The 24,297-nt window shown below is 40.7% G+C and overlaps 1 protein-coding gene across 2 annotated transcripts in view; it reads right to left on the bottom strand.

Annotated features, from left to right (window-relative positions):
- Positions 1 to 84: 84 nt before the first annotated feature.
- Positions 85 to 24,297, bottom strand: part of adam22 (ADAM metallopeptidase domain 22) — a 67,751-nt gene continuing 43,538 nt past the window's right edge. The window contains exons 7-32 of one of the 2 annotated variants that reach the window (XM_084943107.1): positions 23,945 to 24,011; positions 23,782 to 23,858; positions 22,907 to 22,981; positions 20,889 to 20,960; positions 19,714 to 19,880; positions 19,542 to 19,626; positions 18,295 to 18,385; positions 17,583 to 17,634; positions 13,945 to 14,044; positions 13,133 to 13,204; positions 12,831 to 12,923; positions 12,062 to 12,142; positions 11,926 to 11,976; positions 11,760 to 11,823; positions 11,549 to 11,654; positions 11,346 to 11,465; positions 10,841 to 11,009; positions 10,421 to 10,520; positions 9,542 to 9,632; positions 9,377 to 9,430; positions 8,019 to 8,126; positions 7,474 to 7,574; positions 7,167 to 7,233; positions 4,804 to 4,893; positions 2,975 to 3,098; positions 85 to 2,754 (exon numbers count right to left, since the gene is read on the bottom strand). In XM_084943107.1, coding sequence (XP_084799233.1) covers positions 2,734 to 2,754; positions 2,975 to 3,098; positions 4,804 to 4,893; positions 7,167 to 7,233; positions 7,474 to 7,574; positions 8,019 to 8,126; positions 9,377 to 9,430; positions 9,542 to 9,632; positions 10,421 to 10,520; positions 10,841 to 11,009; positions 11,346 to 11,465; positions 11,549 to 11,654; positions 11,760 to 11,823; positions 11,926 to 11,976; positions 12,062 to 12,142; positions 12,831 to 12,923; positions 13,133 to 13,204; positions 13,945 to 14,044; positions 17,583 to 17,634; positions 18,295 to 18,385; positions 19,542 to 19,626; positions 19,714 to 19,880; positions 20,889 to 20,960; positions 22,907 to 22,981; positions 23,782 to 23,858; positions 23,945 to 24,011 — 2,298 coding nt within the window. In that variant the 3' untranslated portion in view covers positions 85 to 2,733. The remainder of the gene's footprint in view (positions 2,755 to 2,974; positions 3,099 to 4,803; positions 4,894 to 7,166; positions 7,234 to 7,473; positions 7,575 to 8,018; positions 8,127 to 9,376; positions 9,431 to 9,541; positions 9,633 to 10,420; positions 10,521 to 10,840; positions 11,010 to 11,345; positions 11,466 to 11,548; positions 11,655 to 11,759; positions 11,824 to 11,925; positions 11,977 to 12,061; positions 12,143 to 12,830; positions 12,924 to 13,132; positions 13,205 to 13,944; positions 14,045 to 17,582; positions 17,635 to 18,294; positions 18,386 to 19,541; positions 19,627 to 19,713; positions 19,881 to 20,888; positions 20,961 to 22,906; positions 22,982 to 23,781; positions 23,859 to 23,944; positions 24,012 to 24,297) is intronic. The other variant, XM_084943106.1, reaches the window with a different exon arrangement.

The following is a 24,297-nucleotide window of genomic DNA, read 5'->3' as shown; positions in this document are numbered from 1 at the left end:
TTCAGCTGAATCAGGTTTTATTAACTGGTTATCAAACCATCCTGGGAAATCAGAAGATAATAGAAATGTCTGCACGGACAGAGGTGTTGATGAAAGTTTTATTTTATATTAAATATATTACAATACTGAATGATAAAGAGGAAAAAATATGGGGATTTTTGCATCATCAGTCTGTACAGCATACAGGCAAATTAAAAAATAAAAAAGACAACTGCAGTGTCTGAATTAGTACATATGGGGCTCTTTAGGGTTCCTGGAGCAGAGTGCTGATGATTCTGGTGTGATGGGAACGCATGGCTGAGACTGGGTGGTACACAAATACATTCAAGTCTCTGGCCAGACAGCTGCTCTGCAGGGATCGGTCAGTCCAGCTGTGTGCGGAGGCAGATACAGCAGATATGTTTGGAGTAACACCTGTACAATCACACAAATCACTACTGCCTGCCAAATCACTACTGCCGTCCTCGATGGAGAATCCTCTAGAGTTTTGCCCAAGGCACCAGGACAAATGTCTCGCTGCTGCACAGTATTATGATGTTAGAAACATTTCTAAGGAGCTCAGAGATGATGCTCTCCCCAGCCTGGGGAAGCCCAGAAAGATCACTGGGCCGCTGGACACCGATAGTAAGACCAGAGGAACAAAAATAAAGAAAGTTCTGGTAGAAGGCAAATCATGAGCCCAGACAGCAACATGTGTCCAAACCTTACATCAGCACGTATCAGCACATGCGTAAGGAACAACGGCTTCTATTGGCCCCAAAGGACAAAGGTGATGAAACGAAATGCTCTCCATCAAACTCATCAACCCACGTAATTACAATAATGCACTTAATTAATGTTTAAATAGCTGCTGTACATAATGCTGAGGGGGAAAAGGTGAACATTACAAAGGTACTTAATAAAAAAAAGATACTAGTAGCAATATTAGTCCAATATTGTGAAGTTCATATTACCTATACAGTCCTAATGCATACATGAATTACAAATGTAAAAGTGCCCACACTGGAACAAAAGCTAACAACAGTAAAATGACAAACATGAGGCCTTGACACAACAGTTTCTCCACAGTGTAGAGCACTGACTGTACAAAGAACTTGTTGGTGAGCGGGATTTGCATCCAGAAAAAAAAAACCCACCTTAAATAATTACACTGGCACGACAGTTAGCTTCGAACCACCTGCCATGAGCTTTACAAGCAACTGTGGTACACAGACCCATTAAAAACAACAGGAAAAGGCAATAGGGGGGAAAAACTCATCCGGTGACATGCTCATTTCCTGTTATGACCTCATAAAGAGCCTACCGGCGAAATAATCTGATATAGATCTGTCATGCTGTTGGGTCTTCGTAAGCTCGAACAGCAAGCACTGTACAGCATAGTTAATCATTTACAAGGCTAAATATCTCAGTCGTCACAGCTAAATTCAAAATGCGCATTTCAGTCAATTTCCAGATGCTGGCTGAGGCGGGTCACCAGCCAGATGTTCAATTACTCACATTCAAGTGGCTGCCACTGGAAAAATGGGAGTGCAGCCGTCTCAAACACAAACACCTTGTCACCATCATTGGGAAATTTTCAGGAAATTACGTGAGTGACAAGCGGCACATCTATAACTACACCAAACACATCTCGTCCATTCGTTTCACTCGGGAACGGGACGTAAAACTAATAAAAATGTAGCTAAATTAATATCGATCGAGAATGGTCTTAGCGACGCTCTTATTAATGTGCCACAGTCAACATCGCTGGATGTCTGTGTGTGTGTCTCACAGAGATGCATGAAAATAGTGGCTAAGGTAAAAAATAAACACACATTCTGCTGTGGATGGAGAAGGCTATAGAGGTCACAGTCACAGAGCGGGAGAAACCCAGACTGCAGGGTCTCTGAACTTCTCTACAAATCAACAGGAAACAAAGAAATGCCTCTCTCTCTGTCTTTTTGTCTTTCAAAACAAAAGAAAACCCATACTCTGTGTGTATTTTACTGTACATATTTACACACAAACCAAAGGGAGGAACAGCAGAGTGGGGTCCATGTTGCGGTGATACAATATGAGTTACCTTTAGTGGAGAGAAAGCATTAAGCCTACAGACGTTATAAAATCACAGCCCCATTTGCATGCTTTCCTTTCGGGTCAGACCGCTGTCCGTCTCATCTTTTCGGTAGGAGGGAGTTGCCGATAAACACAGTCGTCTCATGCATACAGTGTTGGCGTTTCTACAGTAATTCACGTCAAAATGATCCGACGCAGATCCGGCGATGGCCTGGCTCCCACAGCTCCTTTCAGAGAGGAGCCTGTACAATTCAGATGGGATGATGCTGAAGTGAATACGACATGAGACAAGCTAAAGAGGGTTAAGGGTGGTGTGGGGGTTTTGGGTGGGGTTGTGTCGCGTTGGTGAAGCTTTGAGCAGACAGCAGGAACAGCTCAGTCTGAGCTCCAGCTGGTCTGGAGAGGATGTGGAGCTGGTGTCTCTGCCGGGACTCCACATCGTCACGTAGAGATCCACTGAATGAGGCTGTTTGGCAATACGGCCTCGCAGATGCTTGGTCACATTAACTCAAACTCAAACTCTGCCTGTTTCCTGTCCAGTGGGTGGGTGGGGCTCTCTCTCTTTTTCCTCTTTAGTTGCTTAGAGTCAATTTTGTATCGTTTTTGTGTTTGTTCATTCATAGAAAAGGAGAGATGTGTAGTTCTTTATAGTCTTGTGCAGAGAGGGCAAGACAGCTGTTATATTGAGGTCTCCCACAACTGGAAATAGAAGAGAAGAAAGAAGCCTTTTAGCATCTCCCAAAGTTTACTGCTGGTCGGTCACATCACTTCTTTTTTCCACAGAGTTCAGGCTGGACTTACAGTTCTGCTGTTTTCCTTAAACCTTATGTCATTATAACGTGTTTCAGTAGCTTCATTTGCACACACAACCACCATTAAATGCATAAATCCCTGTATTGTGTTTCTGATTGATACTTACCCTGGCACTCTGCCTGTTAGCTTTCCTCTGGTCATCGGGGAGAGGAGGCATAGGGTATGGGTACCTCCTGCTGGATGCAATAGATCCTGTGGAGGAGGTGGGAGACTTGGCAGGCGATAGCGTCCTGAGAAAAGAAATAAAGTGATCGTGATGTGACGTGATCATAAAACTATTGCCCCCCTTTTTTTTTAGTTAGGGTAGGACTAAGATGTCCAAAGACACAGATACATAAATCTGGTTAGATCTGTGACTTTGGGCAACATCCTCCTTCAGCTGCTCCACCTATTCAGTTTTCACCTTCCTAAATAGCGAGTTTGCTCCTAGAAGCTGCTCACCAGAAAGCAAAGAGACAAAATTATAAAATAATCACTGCAAAAAATGTTTCGCTTTTAAGAGCAAACCCTGTGCATGATATGTATTTATTTACACAGCAGTAAACAGTTCCCGGCTGCAGTGTGGGCACAGTCATAGTTTCCTTCATGCTTCACCGTCTCACAGCATTTTCGGCAAGCCCCAACACACTCTCAGCTAGAAGCTGCAGAACAATAACTTTAGCCACTGTGGACAAAGCATGCTGCTAAAGGTAACTTCTGCTCTAAGCTTAGCTGGTGTGTTGCCTTGATGGGATAGCTCAATCTGCGGGAGCATGAAAAGGCGACTGGGACAGCGGGCCAGACCGGAGCTGGGTAAAAAAAAAAAAAAAAAGACCAAGAGTCAGAGGAAGAGGTCCAGTCCAGTGAAACAGCAGCAGAAAGCCTGCAGCGTGTGCAGCGGCTTCTATACATCACTGCACCGTGGTGACTGAATGGTCCTGGGTTGGCCAAAATGATGGAAAGACCAGAGCAATTTGACGGCAGGTTGCAGAAGTTATTTTTTTCTCCTCACATGAAGGAACTTTGAAGTGTTTAAACCTTTAACGTGTCTCTTCTGTAAAACAGTGGCATCTGATCAGCTTCATATTCATTCTGTAGCTTACTGTTGGTCTATTTCCTTTTCTAAGTCTTTTTACAGAGGATTCAATATTCAGTTTGCAGTTAAAAGTTCTGCAACCTGCTGCTCCATGTCTCTTCATTTTTTGGGCCTGTTTCTACTCTAGGTTAGAAGAGGGAGAGGGTTAGAAATGTGCGCCTGGACAGTGAAGGTCTATAGATTCCAGTGTTGGTTTGCTGTTTACTGATGTTTGGGGTTTTTTAGCGAGCTTCAGCTTGTGTTTCTAACCATCTATAGACCTTGGGCACGATCAGAGCTTTTGCCACAACAGCGCAATGATGATGTCAGAGCGGCACCCGAAATATCTGGCTCTGCGGTGACATCACACTGACGCGAAGGCTCGTGAGGTCACTGTGAGCGAGGCGGAGGGCCGAACAACACAAAACACTTACTGACGGAACAACATTGAACATGCAGAGGTAACAAGAGACTGGGAGGGAGGGAGGAGAGCAAAGAAGGGAATAAGGAGAAATTAGGAATAAAAATGACTGGATTATAGTTTTACACTAGCACAGACAGTAATAGCCATCTTTGTTTTTGCATCAATACAATAAAGCAGGAAAATAAAAGTCTGCAACTTAAAAATTCAGCACTTGAGTCGTAAGAAAAAAAGTAAAGCTTAAAAATGTCTCTTCATCATCCTTATTTATGCACAGTGGCAACCTTTTCTCAGTTGCAACATGCCATTCTCTGAGATATAGCTTTGAATTGTCTCCAGAAAAGAAAAAAAAGATCAGATTGGCACTAAGCCTTCCTTTCCAAACCACAAATCAAACCAAAAAGTGAGGGAGTTTTTAGACAAGCGTGTGGGGTATACAGGACGTGGTCCGAGGTAATACCTAAGGTAAGGTCCTTGAGTGTTTCTATTCACATCTTCTACCCATTTAGTTACATCATAAAACTCTGTTTTGAGGCGAGGGGTTAAATACCTGTGGGAGGGTTGAGGGGGAGGGAAGTTAAAGGGACACAACACAAGGTGAGGGGGAGAAGAGAGAAAAGAAAGGAAGAAAAAAGAAACGGACAGAAATTTCTCCAGAAATAAGCGAGTGTGGGGGGGTGGGGGTGAGGTAAGGGGAAGGGAGAGAGGAAGAGGAAATATTTTAGGAAAGCAGAGCAGAGCAAAGATATTCTGAACAAGATGCAATTGAGGAAAAAATGGTGAGAAGATGGCAGACAGACCTGTGTGTGGTTTCAGATGAAAACGGCACTATGAAAATCACAAACACCTGTGTCGCGTGTTACAGGCTCGGTTGCATGTTGGTCTCATCATTCCAAGCAGCTATAGCTTCTTTGCCACTCCGGCAGTCTCATGCTTATATCGAGAACATGTGCACTACACACTACTCCTTATGCCAAGACCTTCAGACGCACAAACCGACCGACATACGAGGCTGGGAGGCAGCTGATGCACACAGCTCACTGTGCATTCACAGTCAACAGGCAGGTATGCACATATCTTATTTGTTCACAGGCTTGTGGGTAAAGTCTAAAAGATTTAAAGCTTCGGCCTCAAAAGCCAAACAGAAGCTTAGAGTTCACGTTGATAGAGCAGATCAATGTGAACAATGCAAAACCAGATACAATTACATTTTTCTGTCTGATACAAACAGAAGCATTGTTTCATTTTCTTTACAGAAATTATTTAATGACAAGAATATCAAACTTCATCATTTATTTGTTGACTGTCAACAAATCTAATAAAAAGACCAAAACCAACAATAAACTGACTGAGCGTATGTGTTCTACCCTCTCTGTCTCCATTTAACTGTGGCCAAAGATGAAAAGCCACAAATAAAAAAAAGTCATAATAATTAATTGTTGCCCTCACAATACTGAAACTGCACACTGCTGTTACAATAAACACAAGCACTGCAGTTAAGTCTCTTCCTGCTAATGTTATGATTTCTACAAACACAGAGTAATGGTCTGAAGCATTCAGGTGTGTTTTAATACACAAATAATACAATCTTCCCAAGACCGGACGTCTCAGTAAATTCTCCCCGAGCTCAGACAGTGTAATTCTCAAAGAAACTGCTTAAAACTCAAGAGCTACATCTCAGACTCTACAGGCATCAGTTAGCTTGTTATATGTTAAAGGTCATGACAGCACAAATGAAAAAAGACTGAACTTGTTTGGCTAGTTTGGAAGAGTTACCAGTACAAAGCCTTGTTTTTGAAGAAAAACAAGTTGGCAACATGGCTTAGGTTTGCAGAGTTGCATCTTATCAACAACAACATTCCTTCAATTGTGTCCTTTGGACAGATAAGACCAAAGTGGAGATGTTTGGCCATAATGCACAGCACCTTATTTGGAGAAAACCAAACACCGCATATCAGCACAAACACCTCATACCAACTGGCAAGCATGGTGGTGGAGGGGTTATGATTTGGGCCAGGCCGAGCTTGATCCAGGCCAAGCTTTAGCTGTTAGATAGATGACTCGAGAAATCTTTGGTACAGAAGAGTGCACGGTTGACCTCTTCTGTACCAAAGCTTTCTTGAGTCATCTGTCCAACAGCTAAAGCTTGGCCTGGGTCATGCAACAGGACAATGATCCCAAGCCTGCAGCGTGTGCAGTGGCAAAGCTGTGAGAGACAGACAAAGTTTTTCACAGATGTGCATAGAGTCCTGCAAAAACTTTCTTTTTCATATGACTGTATATGTGCATATGAACATGCAGACTCTGTGGGTCATTGGTAGTCACATCACATGGCAGTAAACAGTTGACTTGGAGAGCAAAGGAGGGAATGCAGCACAGAAATGTAATCTTGAAACTATCAACTAACTTCTGATATTGCTTTGGATTTCATTACCTTTATAAAATCGTATCTGCATTCATAAACAGTGACCGGTGCACGGTCTTGGCACAGACATCTGCTGGCCTAAACTGTCATCCTCAGAGTCTGGCTGTCTGGCCAAGACTGAAGGGTTCCCAATGTGACTGCCAGTGTTGTAAATATAATTATTCAGTAATCCACAGGTGAAAATACTGATCTAAATTTGCTCCTTTTCCCTAAAAACTGTTGGTTTTGGTCTTTTTATGAGATTTACTGAAATAAAGAATGAAAATTATAAAGATAATGTCAGCTTGATTCTTTAACAGATCCTGATACATTAGTGTTTTTTACTGCGGTTTCTCTCTATCTGCAAGTAGAGCGTTCACTGACATCACAACTTAATCAGTTTCCCAAATATTACTTACTCTGTGGAGTTCGAGCGAGCACGGAACTTCTTTCCTTTCAGTTTCTTACGATTACCGCTCAGGTTTCCTGAAGACAAACAAAACAGAAGTGCACATTTAGATTCACATGCTAAGTATTTAATGGGATGATAATGAAAAAGCAGGCCTGTATGAGAAGGGCTACAATTGGTTTGTTAGTTGTGGTTTGAATTTAGCCTAAAGATCAGAACGTGAGTTAGATTCTTTCACTGTTTCCTGTCCCTATGCTGCAGAGAACAGACACATTCATTTTCTTTCATCCTGAGAAACAAAAAAAAGCACAACTTACCTTGCCACGAGTTGCTTCTTGGTCGCCCATTTTCACAGATGTCAGTGATGTGTTTGGCATCTGGAATTCTCTCACTCCACGAGTGGGACAGGCCATTAGATCTAGGTCACATGAAGCACGGACAAAAGAAAAGTTCAGTAACGTCTTCCTAAGATGCTGCAAGTCTGCTGCAAATGAGGCTAAAATGAGGCTGAGGTAAATGAATCAGAAGATGAAGACGCCATGTCATCATTATGAGCCATGAAAACATATCATGACAGATGAATATGACACGAGATGAAAGCACTTGATGCAAAACTGCCAAAATGCTCACAAGTTTCTGCATTTTGGTCATTTCCAGAAAAAGGTAAGACACCTAATGAAAGCACGAAAACATGTGGAGCTCATCTACACCGGTGATGCACACGCACACACTTGCCAGCAAATGAATGAGTGATGGTGAGATGGCACACCTGAAGGCAAACAGTGAGCGGTTCTGAGAAATGGATGGGATGGAGGGAGTGAAGGACGGGGTGCAAATCTGCAGGTGCGACAGGCAGGCTGACCTCTTCTTGGAGCTGCAGCCCGAGTTTGTGCTTACACCCGGAGGCATGTCGCTGTAAAATGAATCTGCATCCCCAGGTTTTGTGACATAGTCACCTGGAGGCATTTGCCTGGAAGTACAGAAGAATTCATTTAGATGCTGCAGAGATGAACACCATGACAGGAAACAGCCACCTGCATATATTTTAATTAAAAGCTTTTTATAGTCCATTTATGATCTGTGCCACATTTTGTTTTCTTCTACTTTGGTGACTGCTTTGTATTTTTCATGATGTAATTAGCTGTTCAGTTATTGCACTAAGAGCCCCCATTTACATTTCTCCCTATTTTTGTTCTAGCTCAGTCCAGTTGGCTAACATCATTATACTCTCATGTCTAAAAAAAAGGGGGAAATGTTTTATATATATATATATATATATATATGTTTTCTCTATTTTCTATAATAAAAACACTCATAAGCATTTCAAAGACTTTTACTGGCAATATAAATATGCAAAGAGTGTTTTGGCTACTTCTTGCTTTTTACTTTAAGAAGTGGTACAAAAAACCCAAATGTAAAAGATTTCTGACCTCATTAATAATTGGCTTGTTGAAGGTAATTTTCAAAACAACTTTTCGTGACCTGATATTCGTCACTTTCTTAAAACTTTTTCTTGCCAACGATGAAAATAGGTCATACAAATAAATGACGGATGTCCATAAAATGTATATAAAGGAAGAAGGACGTTTGTGGAGTGGCCGTTTGGTTTCTTCTATCGAGGAGACAGACCCCAGCGGGGTTTATTTCTTGCCAGTTGTTTTAGAATTGTAAAAATCAATGAAACAACTTCACAAACCCATCTTTACAAAGCTGAAGAAGTCAATCTGCCTTCTTTTCCAAGCTCTTAAGAGTAAAATTTGTTATTGTAAATCGTCTGCTGGAGCCACATGCAGTACGATCGGGGCCCACCACAGACTCACGGCCCTCATAATGCATATTTTTACATTTGATATTTAGTTTTCCTTTTGATTATATAACTTCATGTAGATGACATTTAAATGCAAGACGATTACTTGTAGCAGATTAGAAAACATTTTTGGTCATTTTTGTTATTATGCAGGGCGAGGATATTTCAGATTTCCTCAGGGTCTCGCTGCAGATTTGTATTTAAGATCTTGCTCCGGGTTTTGGATCATTTGAGCACAAAGAAACGACTGAGTATTAACTACAGGTTTTGTGGTCTTTGCAAAAAAACAAAACAAGAAAAGAAAAAGTTACTGAGACAACAATAACACACTCAAACAAGCTGCAGCTCTGTCATGCACTTTAGAGTCACGCTTTAAATAACTGAGTAAGAAAAACATGTTAAAGTGTGCAAACCGGCAGAATCTCCGGTGAACCTCAGACTCGATGTAGCATTTCTGCTTGTAGCTCCTGTAAAGAAAACAGCAATCTTATAACAATCCAGAAAGTTCATACTTTTATTTATTATTATTTCCACTCATCACTCATCATCAGACATGCACAAACTATGTGTAGACTCACTTGTAGCACCAGGCTGTTACAGCCAGTATTAGGGCGAGGAAGAGGATAGAGCCCGCAATAGCCCCGATGATGATGTTAGTGCTGTTGATACCTGAGACAGAGGAAGAGAGTAGAGTGGGAAGCCAAATGTGTATTAACTGAGATGTGTGTGTCTCTTGTATCTGGAACAATGCAGACACATGGGGATACACAAACCACAAAACAGTGCAGCAGAGCACAAAAACACAGAACATTTAGCAAGAAAAGTTCATCAGGAAGACACGGGAGAAAAAAATACACCAAAACCTCAGTCACCCTCCACCGCTACTCTGAGGGGGAACCTACAAGCGCTTCCCATTCAGGGTAACAATAAAAACTGCTTGCTTCTCAATTGAATGAGGGCTGTAATTATCTAACTGTGATGGGACTGAAGTTGGAGTGAGACAAGACGAGGAGGAGCGGGAAATGACATCAAAGACAAGACAAACACAATGAAAAAGGAACCTAAATCTGACCTCAAATCACTCCGTCAAAGACATCGGCCTGTCGACAAAGAATGAGTGTGAAAATAATGACAAACAAAAAGAATGACATGCAAGGTTCAGTGAATACAAATGCAGCAGGTTTCATGAGCAGACGTGAGCCCCCAAAAATAACAAAAATTAAAAGACAATTGAAAAGCAACAAAAAGAAAGAAAAGGATGACATATCTGTGGTGAAGTGGAAGGACAATAAAGAAAGAAATGAAACGGGTGTAGCAGGTTGGGAAGAGGGGTGGGGTTTTTACAGAGGGACAGGTGTGCCCTGACCAGCCCTGAAATATGACTGGAGGGTAAATGTGATGTAGAGACAGAGGCAGGAACAAGTGTAACAGGTGCAGAGGGCGGATAAAATGTCTACCTGAAACAGAGGCTGTGGTTTTGGCCACAGGAAACATGAAGCTACAATCCTCTCCTGTCCAGCCCTGGTTACACACACACTTCAGCTCATTGCTGCACACCTACAGGATGAAAATGTAACATAATTAGATATTTGTCGAAGTCTGTTATGGGCACTTTATGGGTCAAAATTCAAGTTGGTCTGATTGCAACCACAAAATCTGGTGACTCAAGTCTTTATGTTTCTCAAGTTATTTCAAGTCCACAATCAGGCATCAAAACATTAAAATAAAAAGAAAACCCCGACAGCAGCTAAATAGATACTTCCCAAATCCTATAAGTGGGAAACACTTATATTATATTATATTATATTATATTATATTATATTAGCTGATTGGATCAATTCTAGGCGTTGGTGTATGAGTTCGCTGTTGGCGTGTACCCCATTTCCAGAGCAAATGGCCTTGTCAGTCGTCCCTGGGCAGGTGCTGAAGTTAAACTGCTGGATGGGGAGACATTTGTGGTTGAAGCAGATGCTGTCTGTGCCGCAGGCCGTCCCGTCCTCGATGTATCCCAGGTCTATATCTCCGTCGATCACCACGTGAGCGCCACTGAAGAGCAAACAAGACTGAGTGACTTGAAAGGCTATGTTGGCTTGCAGTAAACGTGGCGTGATGTGCAGGCTGCTGTTTCTTAGTTCATCTGTGATGTTTAGAAGAATGCAGTTTTCCTGGCTTGGTGGGTCTCTAACAATCAATGAAGGATTTACTCGATGCTAGAGTTATGTGCTTTGTAAACAACTGAGAGAGCAACAAGCGAGGAGATTTTTTTTAAGAGCATTCCTCCTTCGGTGCTGCACAAACAATAGTATTCCATAGACTAAACACAGATCACAAATGATCATTATAGACTGTTTTAGGTGTTTTCTTTTTTGTTCCTTTGGCTACCTGCAGTCCAAAGAGGCACTGTGTTGGGCTACAGAGAATGAAGTCAGCCCTCCCTGCAGCTCTCCCAGTCGTGGAGCAGGAGAGATGTTGGAGCACAGCAGATAGCCACAGTGAACATCCCTGAACACAAAAGGTGCAAACACATATCAGCAGGAGAGGAAAGTAACCCAGAGCTCCACAGGAGGCACAGACGACCGGCTTACTGCTTGTTACACTGGATCCACGTGTCCTTGTCTTTTCCACAGTTGCCTTTCTCTGTCCCTTCGATGTTAAGCTTCTCGTAGCAGAACTTGTCAGCTGCTGTTGCCTCTGAGGGAAACACAAGCAATTTTAAGGAGAATAATACGAGGGTGTTTTCTGTGCAGCTCCTCTAGATCTCCTTTCGTTGGAATGCACATGAGAGAAAACACCTACTTTCTCCCCAAATGAACTTGCACTGTCTGTCTTTGGTTTTGCACCTTCCACTGAAGCAGCGACCCTACAGGCAAACAAGGTGATTCTTAACAAAGTGCATGCCAATCAGCTGAGAGGTTTTTAAACATTTTAATGCAAGATCACATAAAACTCATCAACATCTTACTTGGTCTTTTTCACATGTGTAACCATCCATCTTGTGCACATTTGGTGGACACTGCAAAAAATAGAGAAAGCCTCAAAAATACAGTGATGCAAATCTAAGTATGAGCAGATGTTTAGGAGGAAAAATCCGTGCTCACCTGGCTGGAATTGCCCGAGCAGATTTCCGGGATGTCACAGTCATTCACCGCATCTCTGCACACAATTCCCCTGAACTCCATCTGTAGCAGCACACAAGACAAATTAAATCGGAAAAGGTTTTGTGTTTCATTCCACGTCCGGCAGAAAAAACAAAAGGTCAAAAGTTTTTCGCCATCATAAAGTAAAGTGTGTGACAAGTCTGCCCATTCACAGCTAAAACACACCCCATCAATGTGAACTATGTCCATATCTTTTCTTGTAGGATTTAATGGTCCTAAATAGTTTCCGTTTCAGTTTCAGTAGCGGAGGAGTGCCTGAAAGTGGCATAATCCCCGGAGACCACAGCCATTTTTTCAGTGCTTCCAATGTAGGAAAAAGGATATCTAGTTCAAAACTTCCTGTTTTGTCAGTCATTGTTAGATTTTACACAGATACATTTTTGAAAAGCTGATTTAAAACTAAATCCCCATCAGATCGTAGCTAATAGTATTTCAGCTTCTGCTCTCCACATGGACTGTTTGTCTGCATGCAACCAAACCCTGCTTGAATGTGACTAAACCAAAAATCCACCATACTCTGCAGCTCCATATCTGTTTATAAAGATCAGTATGTTTAGATAAAAACCACTTAAAACCTGCTACTGTTTCCAAACAGTGTCAAATTCTACAGCAGCACAATTTTCTTTGTTAGCTGCTTATACCCTCATTAAATACGGCCTGTGTTTTGCCCACTCCGACCCTGACACGAGCAGCTTGTCCGGTTTAGTACCTGGCAGTTATTGCAGCAGAGTCCATTGCTACAAACAGAGCCCTGAGTCAGGGTGCAGTTCTTGCAGCAGTTCTCTCCTTCTTTTGCACATTCCTGAAAGGAAGAAAAACTTTTCTCAACACAGTTTATTCTTTGCCTTAATTTCTCCAATGACTTTACTTCACTGCTTCAGATGTTAACCGTTTTTATTTGATTGTTTATTTTGCTGTAACTCATCTCTTTGACCTTGGATGATCATAAAGGTTAAGCCTTCAGTATATATATCTGTGTATTTTTCATTCATCCGTGGATGTTTAACTCACCGCTGGGTTTCCGCAGTCACACTCCTCTCCTGGCTCCACAAAGCCATTGCCGCATTCTGGAGGGTCTAACAGCTGAGTGAATAAAGAGCTAAATTAATATATACACTCACCAGCCACTTCATTGGGTATACCTGTTCACCTGCTTGTTGACACAAATATCTAATCAGCCAATCACATGGCTGAAGATCACTACATTTAGACATGTAGACATGTAGACATGGTCTAGAAGACCTGCTGAAATTTAACCCGAGCATTAGAATAAAGGCGATTCCAGCAACTTTAAACGTGGCATGGAGCTTTAACAGCTCCCAATCTACTGGCATTTTCCTGCACAACCATCTCTGGGGTTTACAGAGAATGGTCAAAAAAAGACAAAATCTCCAGTGAACAGCAGGACAAAAATTCCTTGTTTGATGTCAGAGGTCAATGATCAGACTGCTTCCAGCTGACAGGAAGGGAACAGTAACTCAAATAACTACTTGTTACAACCAAGGTATGCAAAAAGAGCATCTCTGATTACTTCATTCAGCAGGATAACACACCATATCACAGAGCTGAATGTAATGGAACGGGCGATTCACATCATGGATGTGCAGCTGATTAAATCTGCAGCATCTGAGTTATGCTATCATTTGAATATGGAGCAAAATCTCTGAGGAATGTTTCCAGGACCTTGTTGAATCGATGTCGTGAAGAAGCAGATCTGAAGGCAAAAGAGGGTCCACCCTGATACTAGCAAGGCATAGCTAATGAACTTTCCAGTAAATATAGATTATATACGTATGTAGCACTTGGTTGAAAGTATGATGTACCTTCAGAGGTTTGTTGAACAGACAGGCTCCTCCACCGCTGTTCAAGAAGTTATAGTACTCCTCCACATTGCAGTCAGAGAATTTCTTGGGCAGGTAAAAACTGTTCAAAACAACAAGAACGCATCGGGCTGTTAACGTGGACACAAAATAAACCACGTGTGCAGATTTTACTGTGTGCGTGAGAGGGTTTCCTCCCTGCCAACACCAAAGAGCAAAAGACTGAAAAAACACAGTTTTAAGCACCTTAACCCGTTCAGTCTTTGTATCGTGCATTTACTTAATTACAATTTAGTTTTACACAATTTTACAGTTACTAGTGTGAACTGTTTTTTATTAATATACTTAAGATTGCTTCTTTTTTTTACCAAACATAAAACACACTTTAAATATTAGAGGTTTTACGACAGGTTCACTATACTCACAGTTCAGAGGAGATCCTTATAATAACATGGAGACAGACATTTAGCACAACTGACTCTGTGAACATCGTACGGAGATATGAGCGGGCTGTAAATGGATTCTAAGATGTGCCGTTTTTACGTTGTCCTGGAAAACAAGCCTAATATTATCGATGAGTCATTTTTAAGCCTGCATTGCATTATCATTTGACACTGAAGCCCCAAAAGAACAAAAAGAATATCTGACTAATTTTTTTAATGAGTTGCTCAGAATAGAAATCAAGCTCTGCTGAGAGTGTCATCAGCTCTTTAATTCTCACTGTGATTGCTTCAATTCATTTATAATTAAAGGCTAAAGTCCAGCTGGATGGCACATCCATCCGGACTTCAGTGTCCGATCTCAGCGGAGCTTGAAAAATGCCTGGCCAGGCTGATGCTTTTGATGGCATTATCCCAACAGTGAGCAGCACTTAAATATTATTATGTTCTTCTGCACTGTTAGTCTTAATCCTGATTATTCTGCAGGAAAAGGTTAGAGTGGCTCATCAGGCCTGCCAAACCAGACAATGCAATAATGTCGAGTCGAGGGTGCGAGAGGCTTTGGCTGATGTTTCATGTGTAATGTGACTAAATGAAGCCATCGCCAATGATGACGATGGTTATATAAAGAGGAGGTAATGGATGAAGTACACTACAATATTTCTGCAAGTTTTGGGGATTAATAAGGTTCATTGTTGTCCCGGCTCTTATACGGGATTTGTTCTTGAAATCTTGTAGCTTTCATTCCCTTTTAAACATCAAGATGAGGTGAAGCAAAGAAGAAACATGCTTGTGTGATTCCCCAGTTGGTACCACGTGGAATAACACTATTATTCACTCTTTATTTCACAGCATGCACACAATATGATCAAAATATGTATTATATTTTTAAAATATAAATAAAAAGACCACTATAAAAACCAAACTATTTCGCTAGCAACCTTCTTCCTTCCTTCACTCCGTTGCAGTCAGCTTATAACACCTGGTGGTTATTAGGACGCTCATCAACAGCTTAGCCATTTCTTAATTTCTTAATCTCTGCTTTTAAACTGTGAAGTGGGATTTGAGTCTTTGTCGTGCCTGTCTATTCTTGGTACTGTGCATTTTAGGCTATCTGGCCTCATTAAATTAAAAAATATTAAAGGCTTTAAGGTTGCTCCCTTTGAAATACATATTTTGACCCGGTTTGCTGATGGAAACACCCATTCTCACAGGAGAAGGAAGGAAATAAAAATAGAAAAACCTACAGAATTTAACTGCTACCAAATCCTAACTTAACCTTAATGGAAAATGTGTTTTTTTTTTTTAAAGAAACTTCAGTTTATACAAGGTGTAGTTAGGATTTAAGATCTTAAGAAAAGCTACTGTATACACTGCACAGGAGCACACATACCCACAGATGGGTGACATATTAAAGGAAAAACCTGAGCTTTGCTGGCACAGCTTTGGGACCCTTTGGCCCCTTAAAGAAATGTGTCAAATATTGCAAACCTACATAAAGTTGCTCTGACTGATCCTATAAAAGGGCAGAGGCCACTTCCAGGATGAAAACTGTACAAATGTCACTGAATGATTTAATGAGTGTGAAAATGATGTGAATCATTTTGCTGTCTTCGCAAACACCTGTGAGAGACTTGAGTGTTGGACAGCGCTGATTAAAACATCTAACGAGGAAGTCTCTTCATTACTTATCTTGTTTTTCTCTTTCCTTTAATTTGTGTCCCGTCTGTATTTTAACACAAATCCACTCAGACACGCACTCGCGCAACACACAAGCAAACAGAGGAGCTACATCCTGTGAAAAAATTAGTTAAAGGTAGTCAGGTGAAGAAAATCAGACATGCAGGTGCTGAGGGATTAAAAATAAACTTCTGTCAGCGGATATGCCAGAGGCCGCTCATTGAATACAATCGTCTGAAATACCACTGACTCGATTTTAGGGAAATTGCTTGGGTCTGTTCACAGGTGACAGGTTTAAATAAGCACAAAGTCACCTGTCCTCTGTCATGTGACCTTGTGACAATAGAGGAGGTTTATTAAGGTAAGCCAATAGAGCAGGATCTCAGTGTTTGGGAAGTGTACTTGTTGTGTTGTTACAGGGGAATGAGACAAATATTGACCTAAGATGAGAATGACATTGCAGACTGTATCAACTGGATAACGATGAACAAAAATCAGTAATGAGAAGTTTTAATTTTTAAACAGCAGGGTGGAGAAGAAGCCTCTCGGCAATCGGGAAAAACAAATCAATGACATTTATCAGCTATTCAGTCAGTAACATTGCCCAAAAACTGAAAAATACACACTAAGTATATGATATTTTACAAAGTGATCATGAAAAATACAGCCAGTGTATTACAAACAGGACATCAAGCTGTATTTGTTCATATCATCTAGGTAAAATGAGAAGCTGGGGCCACAGTGGCTGTAGTGCCCTTGGATGACAAAGGGAAAGGTTGTGATGACTGACAACCTCCCTCTGACGCAGCCATTTGGTTCAAAACCAGCACAAGCAACGCTCACAAGCTTCAGCTCACCTGCTGTCCCATTCGGGATGGGGGGGGGGGAATTGTAAGAAGTATTTAAGAAGAGAGGTACACGCACACACAGACAGACAACACACACACAGATCACACACAGACACTCACAGTGGCACGATGCCAAGCAGGCCTGTGCAGTCCACAAAAATATTTTAATCATCTATTTTCTTATCTAAGCAAATAAGACATTACACAAGGCCTTTATGCAGAAAAATGCTCAATGTTATATAACAAGAAGATAGCAACTGGAAATTAAACCTGGACTGTCCCCTAGTGGTGAATTATAAAGGTACAAGAACACAGCAGTGAATGACATACATGTAATTTAAATGGATAAATAGATTGATATTTGAGATTTAATTGGTTTTAAATACATAAGAGACACACATGTAAACTTTATGTTTGCATATTAAAACACATAGCTTTGACAAGGCAGGATGACACTTATTGATAACTGCAGTTATAGCAATATTTAAGTAAATACTCATACAGGGAAGGGAACGAAAGAAACTTATAGTCTGGGTAACATTGCGTCCAACCCCACGCTGTGTCAGAATTTGTTAAAATGCTTTGATGAGACTGAATCATTGGCATCTGTGAGAGTTGACAAGAATTCAGCTGTGAGATGAGATCAGGAAATGCACTTTCAAAAGGAACTTACCCAATGTCATCCATGATACAGCCGGCCCAGCGATCATCACACTTGCATTCACCTGGAAAAATGCATTTGTGATATCATCAAAATTGAGTTTTAAGAAGAATGTGTGTTTTTATTATTGTTAGGGGGGGAAATTTGACAATATTTACAAAAACAAGTGCAATTCATATATAGAGTACAGATGTGTAAAATACTGGACACAGTAATAATAAAATTAGGGAGGTTTGGAAAAGAAAAACATAAAAGCACATAATGTTGGAGAAGGAAAATGAAAAGACAAAAAAATGCGGGTATTTACATGTGTTTTTTACACATATTTTACTAGTTAACCTCATATTGCAGGAGACGGTTAAAGTTAGATGCATTTGCATGTGTGTAAATGCATAAATATATAGAAAAGTCCAGAAAAGAAAACTTAAAAACACAAAGCAAACAAGCAAAAAAATATTGTTCTATGACGTAAGTATAGAAAAAATAAAGATATTAATTATTATAGATAGTATAGTTAATTATTCTATTAGGTTGTAACACATGCCCAGCCATTCATTCCTCCTCTCATTTTCTGGGGTGCATTTACAAGATATATGAGAATGGAGATGATGAAACCTCAACAAAAAACAAAACAAAAAACAAAAATAACAAATAATAATCAGTGTTAAATCTCATGAAGAGAGTGAGAGAAGACAGAAGGGATCATTAAGATTTAACGGTTTACCGTTAAGGATCCTCTTCTTGTCCGAGAAGATGCCGATGTTCTGTCCAAGAGACTGTGCGAGGGTAATGGCCATCTCATTAGTTTTCCCATACTGAAGAAAAAATGCAGAGGAAGAGAGAATGAAGCGAATCAATGAAAAAAAGACCAAGAATCTTTGATTTATTTTAGGAAATATTGTTGTAAAGCAGAAAAAACAGTAATTAATTTAAATGAAAGAAAATTGAAATTATATGGTTGGTACTGACATGTAGCAGTGTGCATAAGAAATGAGTCATCGCTCATGTCTGTTTATTTTGGTGGGAAAACTGAAAATACTGCAACAATTTACTGAAATGTGCAGGAAAAAGGCAAAAACAAAATCTTTACAATTCGATCAAGCTTGAAAGTCAGTATTTATTATCATCAACTTTATTCTTCAATACAGCCTGAACTCTGTTATATAAACTTTCTTAAAATTTATTTTTTTGTCTTCTTGTTGAGGTTTGAGCTCTGGGGCCAATCCATGACTGATAGTGATATCCACTGTGTGTGTGTGTGTGTGTTTGTGTGTCTGTGTGTGTGTTTTGTTTTGTTTTTTTGATCTATGTATGCTTTTACTGCACTGGCAGTGTGTTTGGGATCATTCAGATGCTGAAAACTTAAGTTATTACCAATCAGACATTGCCCAGATGAGATTGAGGCTTTAAATGGGGAGAGTGAGTTTCAAAATCCAATGGTACTTTTCTTTTTCTCATAATTCCATTGATTTTTACAAGATCTCCAACACCACTGGCTAAAATACAGCTCCAAACCATGACAGAGCCTCCACCGTGTTTTATAGATGGCTGTAGACACTCACTGTTGTACCTCTCGCCTGACCCCTACTGAAGATATTGGATTGAAAATTAAAAATTGGATAGGTGACTCCATTAGATGGACCCATGTGCCTAAAGACACCATTTAAAATTGGTTCTTTGCTAAGTTGTTTGTTATGTGTAGACACAACTATGATTCATCCCGTTATTAATGCTTGAATGATTCATAGCTCAGTGTTTAGGGACTTAACAACAAACAAGCAAACAAACAAAAAAGCATTCGTCTGAAAGTGGGAAATGAGGGTTGGTTCAAGACTTTTGCACAGCACTGTATCCCTCATTTAATCAGAGAAAACAGTCGGTGTTGGTGGTGTTCAATGTAAACTGACCACTGTGATTGAACTCCACGTTGTCTGCATCGTTTAACTTTAAAATTATTTAATTCTTACTCACCTCATTGACGCCCCCTCCTTTGGTGAGAGAGCAAACTCCGCCCATATAGGAAGCTCCACCCCAGCTGCTATGAAAGCGAGACCCTCTGATGAAAGAAAAGGGTGTTTTATCAAAAGATGCTGAGTGTATAAGGGGAAAAAAAACATTTTATTTTCCTAACTGTCATACTCACGAGAAGAGGTGAACAGAGTCACATTTCTCCTTGATGAAGTCTTTCCTGTACTTCATGAACTCCTTCAGGGTCACCATGGGGTCATCGTCAATGTTAAATTTGTTGTCAGCTGACCAGGTTTCCATTGCAACAAGCACAATTCGGGTATTAAGTTGTTCCCTGAAAATCTGTGGAAAAAGCAAACTTGATATCAGGAAAAATGTCAAGAAGGTTTAAATACTTGTGTAACAGAAAGTGGCAAAAATATTCGGTTTGATGTGTCATGAGCATCGGCATCTCCAGCTGTTCAATACGACAGTGATCAAATGCTCAGTATGATCCTGCAACCAGACAGCTGCAGCACATCATAAGAAACCAGACAGACAGTAAACAAAGGTAACCGTCTGAAGGACACAGTGGGAGCAAACTCTGCTGTAAATAATAATGTTTGCTTTCATAAGACACAAATCTGTGGGTGCCTCGGGCCAGACAAACACCGGAGAAGAGCAAAGTGTCTGCATTCAAAATAAATGCTAATGATTTCTCAGTGCAGGGATGGAGGGGTCAGTGTGCATGATTTAATCCCAATGTGGCCCCTACAAACTCAAACTATCTGCCTCTGCTGGTGCATCTGTGTGGAGAGTTCACTGCTGCCAAAAGTGCAGAAGGAACAATAATACCTTCAGACACTAAGCCTGCTCCAGACCATTGTTGCGTTATTTCTTTTCCAGCTCTTATTCCAACATTTCTTCCAGGTGTATGCTATAGTGTTTAGCATAGATGAAAGAAATCAATGCGTGCCTCCTAAATAAAGCCTGCTTCATATGATCTTCTTCAAGGGCACAACAAAAAGCATGACCTTTCTCCAGCTTCACCAGCCTCTCAACTTACAGACGTGACCCTGTCCCAGCTCAGATTTCAGTAATACAACACACAGACGTGGCTACAAATAATCAAACACTTAAAATCTGCCTCTGAGCTGTCGGGATGCCACCACTGCTTTTGACATCCAGTCATCTGAAAACCTCATAACTGGGCGGTTAATGGCTGCTCACGGCATATTATGGGCCAGGAGAGGCTTTAAATGGGGAGAGTGAGGTTGGTTAAATGAGAAATCAGTGCAGCGTGCGCTCGACTCCAGTACCTGAGAGTGCTTGTGGCAAGCCTTCCAAGAAGCGGATCGATACAGTTCTTACCATGTCAGCGATATTGACCACTGTCTTAGCGTTGTTGTTCGTATGTCCAACGGAAAGCCGGTGCTTCTTATACTGTAGAAAGAAAAAAAACAAAGAGAAAGAGAGACAAGAAGGATAAATTTATATAAATGGGTTTCATAATCTGGAACAAATTTACTTTAAGCCATTTTAATGTATGGAAGAAGCCTGTGTCTGCGCATTGGATTCAGTCTTAATGTTGCTTTTATGATATAAAAACAAAGTCAATTCCATTCCAGTGGATCTTAGTCGGGCACGTTTTGATCAGAATGGTTTTTTCATGCTCAGTAAAGGCAGCGTTTGAGTGCATGCTCTTACTTTGTTTACAGCCTTGATTCTCAGCCCACCCAGCTTCCTGTAGACTCTGAGCTATTTAAAAGATGGTTTTCTTTTAACAAAACCCAAGAAACCGCACAACCAACAATGGAATGAGTCTAATTTCATACATGTCTTAAATCCAAAGCCTGACATGCTTCAACTATTTATTCCTGTTTCAGTATTCATCAATCCATCTTCTTCTTGTCCAATGCAGACCTAACATGCATGTCTTTATGGGAGGAGTCCACGAGAAGAAGGAGAACATGCAAACGCCACACGGAACATCTTTATCCCGCTAGCAGGTTCAAACCCATGGCCTTTCTTGTTGTGATGTGACAGTGGTAACCACAGGACCACCGTGCAACCCCCTGTTTGACTATTGTTTACTGGAAATGGTAACACCAAGATTTACGTCAATATCTATCTATGTGGATGACCACATGAATCTTTCCACAAAATTAATTTACAAGAACAAGTGTATATGCGTCCAAACTTTTCCATCTTAGCTGTATTTTATGTATTTTACATCTTTGAAGCATAAAATGTAAAATGAATTATTACAACTCTTAATATTGACAGAATTGTTTGGATACGCAGTCCTGTGAAAAACTAAGTACACCCTTTCTGCCTTCAGAGTTGAGGTCTTCTGCCTTCATAGGAATAAAGATGATAAGTAGCAGCCAGGTACTGATACTCAAATGGAATTTAATAATTGATCATCACCAAGTGTGAGCACCTCTAGAAAAAGCAGACGTTTTGGCACTTTGCTGGTCTGAGGCATTCATGGTGTGTGTCAAAACAATGCCACAATCTTCCCAGGAGTGGACGACGCAGCAAATTCAACCAGAAGAGCAGATTTTCTAATGCTCGGAGAAATTTAAATCTACAGCCTCAGTTAGTATGTTAAATGTCAAAGATGACTGAACTTGGTGTGTTTGGAAGGGTTCCCAGGAGAAAGCCTCGCCTTTCTAAAAACAACATGGCAGCACGGCTAAGGTTTGAAAAGCTAAATCTCCTTTAGAGAGACGAAACCAAAGCGGAGATGTTTGGCTGTCATTACGGCGCCACATTTGGAGAAAACCAAGCAGCACATCAGCAAAAAAGCACCTCATACCAACTGTGAAACACGGTGGTGAAAGAGTGATGATTTTGGGCGTTTTGCAGTGACGGCGCCTTGGCAACTTACAGTCATTGAGTTGACCATGGACTCCTCTTTATACCAAAATACTCTAAAGTCAAGTGTGAACCTAGACTTTAACCCCAAACCCATGAAATGCTGTCATATGACTTCAAGAGAGTTATGCATAAAGGGACGTCCGCAAAATTCAATGAACTGCAACAATATTGCAAACAAAACTGTTTTTAGTAAATAAATACAGTCTCTGTGTAGTATTTTGTGTTGCTGTGCACCTGAGGTTGAAATTAAATAATTTTAAACCTGTTAAGCACCAACTGATTTTTATTATGACCTTCTAAGTAAGTCCGTAGAATTGAAAAGGGATGTGCACTCTTTCTACTATGACTGTTTGTGATGCAACAGTCAGACAGTTGTGATAAAAAGTGACGCTTCACACCTGCATCACTTCAATCTAGAGAGATTTGTGGTCAGTGGGCCAGCATAACACGATTTCTGGCTTCAGGTCACATTCATGTCTATTTTTTGTAGTCTCTAATAAGCTTACCATTAAATGGTCATTGATCACCATCAGCTCGATGTATTTGGTCTCATCTTCTACACTTCGTGACAAACGTGGAGCCTGAAAAGAGACGACAGTTTTATCATATTAACGGGAGGCAGACGCCATCTTTTTCTAAATAAAAAAATTAAAGAGAATTTCAAAAGAGTACAGTAAAAACAAAGGTCAACTCGAGGCTCAAAGAAAAATAAATGACAAATCAAAGAGCATCAGCTTAGCAAAAGCCAAACCAGGTTTGTCTGTGAGCCCAAATCAAAGTAAATATGAGCGCAGCTTTCAGGGCTGAGAGACAGACAGCTGTAGACACCTGACTATGTCTGAGAAAAGGCGAGGAGGGAAGCAGCCTCTACTTATAAGATAAATATTTAATTAAACCGAAGAAGAGGAGAAGAGCGGGCTGGAGAGCTGTTGAGTGGGAGGAAAGCTTGGAAACAGCACACTCTTTATGAATTACCATAAAACATATTGATGGAAAGCAGTGTAATCAAGACAACAGCCTCGGTAGCATAATTATCTCTCTGTCTTACACTCATGCAGGCATGCACAAAATATAAGCATCTGCACGCCTCCGCTGCTATTGGTGATCATTTTCCTCTGCCATCTGAGCAGCTGTGGTTCAGGTGGTAGAGGACTGTCCGGGGCCGGTGCTTCCTTCCCTGGTTACTATACTGCCTAAATATCCTTGGGCACACTAACTTCAAGCAGCTCTCAATGGCAGTCAAGCTGCCACCATTAGTGTGTGAGTGTGTAAGTGTGTGTGCGTGGATGGGAGACAGATTTTAAAGCACTTTGTAGCACCCTTCTAAGATGAAAAGACCCTGCATAAGTCCAGACCGCTTTACCATTTAGTAGACTCATACCTGTCTCTTTTTCCTCCTGTGCACAACTTTTGACCCTGGAAATGGAGGGCTGGGAAAAGGTGGTTCTGGTAGAGCACCTTATAAACAGACGGACACACATTCAGTATGTAAGATTAATTAAAGCACATCAGAAGCCTGGTCAGTACATCAACCATCAGCTTACCACCAAGGAGATCGTTAATTGCCTCTTCACCGGCAGATTTGTAGATCATGTGAATGCGAATATCCCCCTAAAACACACATGCACAGAAAAAATAATTATCCAGTTAATCAGCGAGACAGATCAGAGCCGAGTGACTTTTCAGTTTCAGTGCACAGACCGATTTATCTGCTTGAGAGAGAAGTGACGTCAAAGAGAATGGATACAGCTTCTTGGTAAGTTGTAGTACCTTACTAAAATATTTATACCAATATTATAAGTTGATAAGAACAAAGGATATTAATCAGCTCTGTTCATTTAAAGCAAACTCAGCAAAGAAAAATGAATTCCGGTTTAGCTGTATTAATGACCTGTAT

Source organism: Perissodus microlepis, chromosome 11, assembly GCF_051167445.1.
Source record: "Perissodus microlepis isolate ML-2025 ecotype Zambia chromosome 11, ASM5116744v1, whole genome shotgun sequence".
Classification (NCBI taxonomy): domain Eukaryota; kingdom Metazoa; phylum Chordata; class Actinopteri; order Cichliformes; family Cichlidae; genus Perissodus; species Perissodus microlepis.
Note: the sequence above shows the minus strand (reverse complement) of the source record. Positions and strands in the feature narration are given on the sequence as shown.